The 9,393-nt window shown below is 29.0% G+C and overlaps 1 protein-coding gene across 1 annotated transcript; it reads right to left on the bottom strand.

Moving 5' to 3' along the window:
- Positions 1 to 896: 896 nt before the first annotated feature.
- Positions 897 to 2,517, bottom strand: LOC136091689 (uncharacterized). The gene is made up of 3 exons (XM_065819397.1): positions 2,356 to 2,517; positions 1,900 to 2,034; positions 897 to 1,799 (listed from the first exon to the last, which is right to left on the bottom strand). Exons 1-3 carry the CDS (start codon positions 2,515 to 2,517, stop codon positions 897 to 899), a joined length of 1,200 nt encoding a protein of 399 aa, XP_065675469.1.
- Between the last annotated feature and the right edge of the window lie 6,876 nt (positions 2,518 to 9,393).

The raw sequence follows: 9,393 nt of genomic DNA, 5'->3' as shown, positions 1-9,393 counted from the left end.
TGGTATTTCCACATCATAAAAATGTTGAAGTTATTTTAATAAGTTTGTCAATATCCACTGTTACTGTCACTTTATTTTGTTTTATGTTAGTTGATTATTGTTAATACGACAGCTTTGTTTTACTTTTATTTTTGACTCATTTTATTAAATTCTATTTACAACTTTTATACTGAAACAAAAATTCTCGAGGGCGTAATTATATACAAAAATAGCTTATGACTTGACTAATAAATTACATCAATTATCTTTAACAGCATTATGACAAGAATTTTATAAACGTAACAATAAAGTGCACTTTGCAACAGCGGGGCGAACATAAACTTTTTCTCCTAAAAAATTCATCACAACAAGTTATGAAAACTTATTCTATAAGTTTTCATAACTTGATGTGATTCCTGAGTTTCAGTGTTTTTCTCCTCTTGAATTGATAGACGCCAAACGTACTTATTTTTTTGAGGAGCAGGTGCAAATTCCTCGTTTGTTCCCACCGTTGGTGTTGCATTGTACCAAAATAGCGCTACTAACGGACATATTTGTGTCCTCGCAGCTGTTCGTTTTACTGTGCAGTGGTTACGCTCCACAATCCCATTTCCTGATGATCTATATGCACATCTATACTTCTTTTTTACACACCATTTTTCACATATGTTTGAAAATTCACTGGATTTAAACACCGCTCCATTATCCATCAACAGTTCTTGCGGTGGGCCATGCTCCCTAAATACGGATTCCAATTGACTTACTACATTTTTGGTATCTTTGCGAGGCAACTTTCTCCAAATTGCAAACCAACTTGGTCCACAGTCAATCATTGTTAAATATGGCGACCCTTTATAGTGAGTCACATCACAAACAATTCGATACCATGTGTCTGGTGAATCTAACACTCTATTTTCCTATTCTATTGGCGCTGGATCAATTGAATTACATTGACAACATTTGCGAACACATTCTTCAACATCTTTTCTTAATACGTGCGGAAGTTTTCGCTGCACTGAAAGCATTGTCTGATTAACGCCAAAATAATGCTTTGAGTGACAATTACGAATTTCTTCAGCAATACTTACTCCACATAGTTCTTTAGTATTTCTTCGTGAAAGCTCATTTAACCAAGTCTTTGGAACTCTTGTCAACACGTCAGCTTTGTTTTTGGAGGACGGAAGCCATTTCAACGTGATGTTTATATTATATTCTTTCATTAAATCTTGCAATAGAGAAAGTCTTTTTTTAATAAACATTTCTGATAATGCATTTGATCGAATCTTATGACTTTCAGTCAGCAAACTTTTTAACCATCCATGAACTGTTACTGAATCAGTGAATACTGACAAGTTCTTTATATCCCACTTAGCAGCTAGGTTTATCCCACGCACCACAGCATCTAATTCAGCAACATTAATATACATGACATCATTTATACTTCGAAGCCAGGCTGCATCCTCAATTATTACGCCATCGTATTCTATAGCAACCCCTATTGCCATGCTACTTGCATTACACCACAATGTTGTTCCATTTTGAATCCCTTTAGCATTCCATTTCCCTCTCACAGAATCACAAACTTCTAATCGGCGCAATATTTCAGTCAACCATGACTGAGCTTGATCTTCGATTAGATCATCCAAAACATCTCCTAGACTATGACGTTTTATAAAACTGCAGGCAGTTCTTAGCCACCCTCCAACAGGATAGTAATCTAATAAGTGTCCACATGTTGAAAAAAGTTTCCGTTGTGTTACTTTTTCAGTTTTATTATCTTGTGACTTTGGAATGATGTTTCCACGTTTCCAACAAAGCTCCTTTTTTCATTTCTAAACAGTTGCAAACCCGTTAGGGTTTGCAACTGTTTAGAAATGAAAAAACTCGTGCAGTATCACATTGCACCAGCTCTTTTGTTACCAATCCATAACACGCTAAATGATTTACGACCTTTTCAACTGATGTCTTTTCCAAATTAACAATTATGTCGTCAATGTAGTGGTCAGTTGCTTCACTAATACCTGCATTGAGATTCGTATTTGCATATAGTCGCATCTAAGATCAAGCGTTGCAAATTAGTCACCAACAGTTCTCCATTTTCTAACTTTTTCATCACATGCATCACTACAGGTCGTATCTTTCTTTTATTTTCCTGCTCAACAGCCATTAACGGGACAATCCCTTTTGTATTTTTTTTTCTTTGTTGCATGGTTTCAACCAGCCATTTTTTACCCATAAGTCCATCTCGTCATTAAATTGATGTAACAACTGGGGTTTTACCTTGTACTGCGCGACAGAATTTCTCAGTTGCGGTTGACCTGGTTTTCATTTATATTTAGCAGTCCACTTTGTACCATCAAAAATAAGCATCAAAACCCTTTTATACCCTTCTTTTATACCAACAGTTTGTTTCTCTGTATTAATTGAAACAAAACCAAATTCAATTTTTCCATTGTACAAATGCACTTCTCCATAGCGATTAATGACATCCATACCAATAATAGCATCAATACCGTTGACAAAACTTTTCAGAATCATTACTGATATTTTGAGTTTTTTTCCTTCAATGATCAATGTTACTGTAGCTTCTCCTTCCGTTTTCACAAATTCTCCATTAGTTCATTTCTTCTGATACGAACACCGGCTTTCTGAGCCATGTTGTTTGAAACAATAGTTCGAGTACATTCGCTGTCAACCAGTGCTTTTTCTGCAAAGGTGTTCACCTGCACAGTGATTATTGGAAGCGCAGTTAATTGTTTAGGGAAACAGCTGGCGCTGGCGATTCCCCATTTGAGCTTCCCTGATGCAACGAAAAAAATTTTGCAATGTGTTCAAATTTTCCACATCTAAAGCATTTTATTCCATAACTAACAATTTGTTTCTTCGAAAAACAGATTCGGGCAACATGTCCAGGCTTGCCACAATTGTAGCAGTTAAAATCAGTAGCGGATGGTTTTTTAACATGTAACTATAGAAGCCAGTGGTTGTTGTTGAAACATACTCTTCTTTTGTTTTTTCCGTCATGAGTACTCTTGCATGGTTTAATGCATCCTGTAAACTGATCCCAAATATTTTCACTTATGCTCGTAGCTGCTTTGAAATTTCACCCGGCAATCCAGTTATGAACGTTCTTAGCAATAATTCTTTGCTATCAATGTTGGCCAAACCCAAAAGTTGACGCAAACTGGCCGAATACACATCAACAGACTCATCGTCATTCCATCTCCGATCTCTGAACTGCTCGTAAGCTTGGAAACCATCGACTGCAAAACAGTCGATGGTTTCCAAGCTTACGAGCATATTTCATATATATATATATATATGTATATATATATATATATATATATATATATATATATATATATATATATATATATATATATATATATATATATATATATATATATATATATATATATATATATATATATATATATACACATGAATCAGAATTAAAACAGAAAATAACTAAGAAAATAAAGCAATTCAAAATCGCAAATAATTAAGAAGTGTTAAGATGCTTATAAAAGCTTATAAAATGTTTAGGAAACAAAATGTTAAACAAAAATTTTTGAATAAAAAAATAATAATATAAAATTTCATAATTAACTAATTTTTAACATCATCGCTAGAACTTCATTGATATAAATAAATTTTTTTATTTTTTTTATTTTTTTTTTGTTCGTTTGTTTATTTAACGCCGTTTAATAACTTCTACAATTTAAAAGTTTATAAATAAAAACACTGGCGAAGCAAATAGAAGACATCATTTTGTCTTATCACCGAGCCCCAATCGTACGTATTTACAATAACCGTATATATGCTTTGCAAATTATTTATTGAAAATTATAAATGTAAAAATAAATAACAATTATTTTAAGAAATACTTCAAGAACAATATTCATGTTAAGATTAATAATCAAGTAAATAAGAAAAATCGAAAGAAAAGTAAAAAAGAAAAACAGAAAATAAATAAATTAATTAAAGAGCACGTATTTACGAGAGTCACGCTATATACGTATATTATACAACTTATTTATTGAAAAATATGAAAGTAAAATATATAACAGTTTGTCATAAAGCAATATGTAAATAAAGAATGTAAAATTAACAATAAAAGAGTACCGAATTTACAAAAACTGTAATATTTATGTATATTTTAAAACCAATTTGTATAAAAGTTAAAATAAATAACAATTCATTGATAGTTAAAAAAAAAATATTCAAGAACTCAGATTAGATTTCAACTATAACTTTTAAGATTAGAGGAAACATCATAACTGAATTAATGAATAAAAAAAAGTTGATAAATTCTGAGACATATTTTATATATATGAATTTTAGTTTAAAAGAAGCATTTAAAATCGGATATGTTAAAATCCATAAGCAATAACACCTATTTTGATTCATTTTTAAACTGTTGTATACTAACTTTTTTTGTACTTGCATTATTAGGAAACTTTTTCCACAAAAAAGGTTCACGATATTGAATTGAATATGTATTTTGATTTGAATTATATTTAAGGACAATGTAGTTATTATTTGAAAGTTTTCTCGGGTATTTATGCACTACTTTTTTCAAAATTGGACTGAAATAATTTAGAAGATGGTCCCATCTTTATTTCATACATGAACATTAAAACTTGGTGTAAGTTGGTTTATAAACATTTAATTCGCCTAGTATACGCAGAAGAGGCTCGCATGGTACAATTTTATCAGCTCCAAATAATATTCTGCACGCATGTTTTTGTTTACTGTACAATTTTTTTAATTTTGTATGATTTGTACTTGCCCATGCAATATTGCAATAAATCAAATAACAATGAATGAAAGAAAAATATAAATTTTTTAAAGATTTATTATTTAGAAATGGTTTAGCCCTTTTTTTCTCAATGCTTTTCATATGATCACTCCAATAAAATGTTCATCTAATAATACGCCCAAAAAATTAACTGAAATTTCTCTTTTAATGTTAGCGTTATTGATTATTAGATTTGGCAGTTTAATGGGAATATTTTCTAATTTATTTACGTTATGAAATAAAAATAAATTTGGTTTTATCCACATTTAGAGATATTCATTAATCTTACCCAACTCTTCGTTAGCTATTTCAAAAAGTGTTTTAATATCTCTGTGGGAATAAAAAAGATTGGTCATCTGCAAAAAGAATACAATTTAAGAAATCTGCTGCTAAATTTAAATCATTTATATATACTAGGAATAATAAGAGTCCTAAAATAGAGCCCTAGGGGACACTACAAGTTACAACATATGGAATTGTTTGTTTTTGATCATGTTGGATGAATTGCTTTCAATGGTCAAAGCTTTTGAACCAAAGTAAGTTATTATTTTAATCCATAACATTCAAGTTCTTTTATTAGTATGTTATGGTTTACTGTATCAAAAATCTTTGACAGGTCAATAAAAACTCCTAATGTAAAGTAGTTAGTACATAATACGTTTGCTATTTGATTGACTATTTCAACCGCTGGATGTTCAATGGAACACTTTATTTGAAATCAAACTGTTTTGAATACAACATATCTTTTTCTGATAAATAATTAAATAGCCTGTGGTACATTATTCTTTCAAGCAATTTTGAGAAACACCGTAATATAGATATAGGTCTTTAATTTGAAATAATAGAGTTATCGCCAGTCTTAAAAACCGGTGTGATTCGTGAAATTTTTATTTTTTCCGGGACAATAACTGTTTTAAAAAAAGGTGTGAAACAAAAAAGGTTCGATTATATCATAAATAGATTTTACAACATTAACGTTAACTTTATCAAATCCGGCACTTTTGATAGTTTTAAGATTATAAAAGGTGGTTCGCAATTCAATTAATTTAAGATTAGGTTTATCCATAACTTTGTCGTAACTTTTTAAATAAGATTCAAATGAAGTTGAATTCAGAGGAATTTTTAGATGCCAAATTTGGACCAGCATTAATAGAAAAAACTGTTTATTTTTTCAGCAATAATTGATTTATCATAATTATTTTTTTCAATTACTTCTTCACATTACATTCTAAGTTTTTTTTGAGTTTCCGCTTGCTTTGTCTAATATTTTTGCATAATAAAGCTTTTTAGAGTTTTTTTTTGTTTTTCAATTATATTTTTGTAGTTTTTTATGTCATTTTTTTTTTTTTTTTTTTTTTTTTTGAGGATTTTAGTGACCCGTTAGACATCCATGGAGTCTCTTTTTGTGTTCACAATCATTATTTTTTTCAGGAAACTGTTTGCAGAATTATTACAATATGTTTCATATTGCTAGCAGAATAGACTGAGAAATAGATCATATGAGTTGTTAGCATCATTTCATTGCAATACCAGATTCCAATAAACGTTGTTTCTTAAAAGGTTTTGAAACTGTTTAACAGAGTTTTCATTGATCTGTCGCCTAAATACGGTAGTTTAAGAAGGAATGTTGTTATTTATTATGTTATTTGTAACTAAGAATGTTGGGAAATGATTTGATAAGTCAGTTTTGATTATACCTGTGTTAAGACAGTTTTTATGAAAGTTATTAGTTATTATATTATCAAAAAGTGTAGAAGAAAGTAATGACTCACAACCTATTTCTTTCACACAGAGATCGTTACGTAAACTATAATTAATTGAGTTGTGGATAAAAATACTTACGCCCCCAACAATACCAAAATAACGTTGTTGGTGAACTGATTTGTAATTAATTAGTTCAAATTGCGCATTTGTTTCACCACACTTACACCAAGTTTCCGTAAGATAAATAATTTTAAAGTCATGTTTTAATTCATCCAACAAAAACTTAAAGTTTTCAAAATTTTTTCTCAAACTTCGAATATTAATGTTAAAATTGAAAAAAAAGTTTCCTTTTTTTGTAGATATTGGAAAGATTCGAAAACTGTATTGTATTGACTTTCAAATATTTATTTATTAAAATTATCAAAGTCATTCTCGTCCCTGAGAATGATATTTTTATCAAAAAATTTAGTTATTAGGTTTTCCTTCTTTTTTTTATTTAAATACTTTTTATTTTTTATTTATTTGTTTATTTGTTGTTTTTTTTGTTGTTGTTTTTTTAAAAAATAATAATAATAGCAAATAAAAAAGACATTTATATTAACACAAAATTGCCAGTCATATATTTTAATAAGGATATTAGCAGTACTCATTCGAGCGTGTTTGACACAGTACTCTTGGCAGCCATTGCAACCGAGGTAATAGCGAGAAAGAGCCGCAGCACTTTTTATTATAAGCAAAATCAACAAAAGTGTATGCAAATATCTAACTTACGTAAACTTTAATTTATGTGATGTTAAAACATACTAAAACATATATCAAGTTTTATAGTTTTACTTTCGCTTGAAAATTGCATTGCAGCAACCTTTTCCTTACGATTTGATCTGTAGCTCTTATTTCCGTTATATAAAGTCTTTTAATTATTATTATTATATACTTTTAAAACCTTTACTGAATAACATTTCTACTCGGTGAAGTTAAGACGATTTACAATATTTATTACAATTTAAATAAATAAAACTTTGTTACAATAATAAAAGTTAACAAGTCAAGATATTGTTAAGAAATAAATATTAAAAATAATTATAAAGAACGCGGATAACTCAAAGAAGACCATCAGGTCTTGTCACAGAGAAACCGCTAATTGCTTGTGGATAAAATAAATAAATAAATAAAAAAGAATATACATTAAATATATACATATACTAATATAGATAAGGGATTTTCAAGAAATTTTAAAATTTAAAAGTAGATTAGTATATTATCAGTTGAAAAAATGATTTTTTTAAGATTTTGTTTAAAAGAATCAAAATTACATTCTTGAGAAAAATCTTTAGAAGTATTTAGAACTATACTATTCCATAAAAATGGTCCGCGAAATGAAATAAAAAATTTTCCAAAATTAGTTTGAGAAAATGGTTGTCGAATTAAATTATAGTTCCTTAAAATATATTTATTTCTATCTCTTTGTAAATACAAGTTACGAAAAGAAACGGGTGATAGGTGGGTCTTGCATTTATACATAAAACAAAGAATATTAAAAACATTTAACGCATATATATTGAGTGCTTTCATATCATATAAAAGAGGCTTGGCGTGAGCAAAACGGTCCTTGAAATTTATAAGGGCTGCTACATATTTCTGTTGCCGATAGAGAGGTTTAAGTTTACTTTTATAAGTGCTACCCCAAGCAATGTTTGCATAATAAATATGGCAATGAATTAACGAATAATATAACTGAATTAATGTATGTTTATCTAGAAAGTTTCTTATTTTGTATAAAATGCCTATACTCTTTGAAATTTTATTGCACAAGTTAACAATGTGGCTTTTCCAATTAAGATTTTCATCGATATATACACCGAAAAATCTTTTCACAAGAACTTTTTTAATAATTATGTTATCGATAAAAGGAAAGGGTAAGTTGCTAGGCAGCTGGTGCTTTTTACCATAAGGATGAAAAATAATCCATTTAGTTTTATCAATATTTAATGATAGTTTGTTTAATCTAAACCATTCGGAAATTTTGGCTAGTTCAATGTTCATGTTGCTAAAAAGTGTAAAAATGTTTTTATGAGGTAGAAATAAGTTAGAATCATCAGCAAACATAATTGTCATTAGGTTAGAAGCTTTTGGTAGATCATTAATATATATTAGAAATAGGAGGGGTCCTAATATGAATCCTTGAGGAACTCCACATAAAATATTTAACAAATTAGATGATACATTATCATCTGCATTAACAAATTGTTTCCGATTATTTAGGTAACTTTTAAGCCAAATCAATATATTTCCAGTAATTCCGTACCACTCCAACTTTTTAAAAAGAATTTTGTGATTAATAGTATCAAAAGCTTTGCCAAGTCAATGAAAACACCAAAAGTAAATTGAGAATTTTCAAATGAGTCAGATATATTTCTTGTAAATTGTAAAATGGCATGTTCAGTGGAATTGTTTTTTTGGAATCCATATTGATTGCTGTATAATAAATTGTTTATAGTAAGATGATTATAAATTTTATTGTACAAAATTCTTTCTAAAACTTTAGAGAATACAGAAAGTAGTGAAATTAGACGATAGTTACTTATATTCTCAACGTCACCACCACAATATTGGTATGACTTTTTCTAATTTTAGAGCTTGTGGAAAAATTCCCTGTTTAATTGATATCAAAAAAATCTTAAAGAGCATATCTTTTAAAACATCAAATGAACTTATAATAATGTTGCCGTTAATACCATCAGGGCCAACTGCTTTGTTAGATTTCAACATTTTAAATGCAATTTCAAACTCTTCAAAAGATAATTCAAAAGAGTTCAAGTAAGAGTTTAGAGGGAAACATAGATCATTCATTAAGCTGTTTGCTATAGGAATGTTTTTTGCAAGATTTGGTCCTACAGACACAAAATATT

Source organism: Hydra vulgaris, chromosome 15, assembly GCF_038396675.1.
Source record: "Hydra vulgaris chromosome 15, alternate assembly HydraT2T_AEP".
NCBI classification, from domain to species: domain Eukaryota; kingdom Metazoa; phylum Cnidaria; class Hydrozoa; order Anthoathecata; family Hydridae; genus Hydra; species Hydra vulgaris.
The sequence above is the reverse complement of the archived record's forward strand: the minus strand, read 5'-3'. Positions and strand labels throughout refer to the sequence as shown.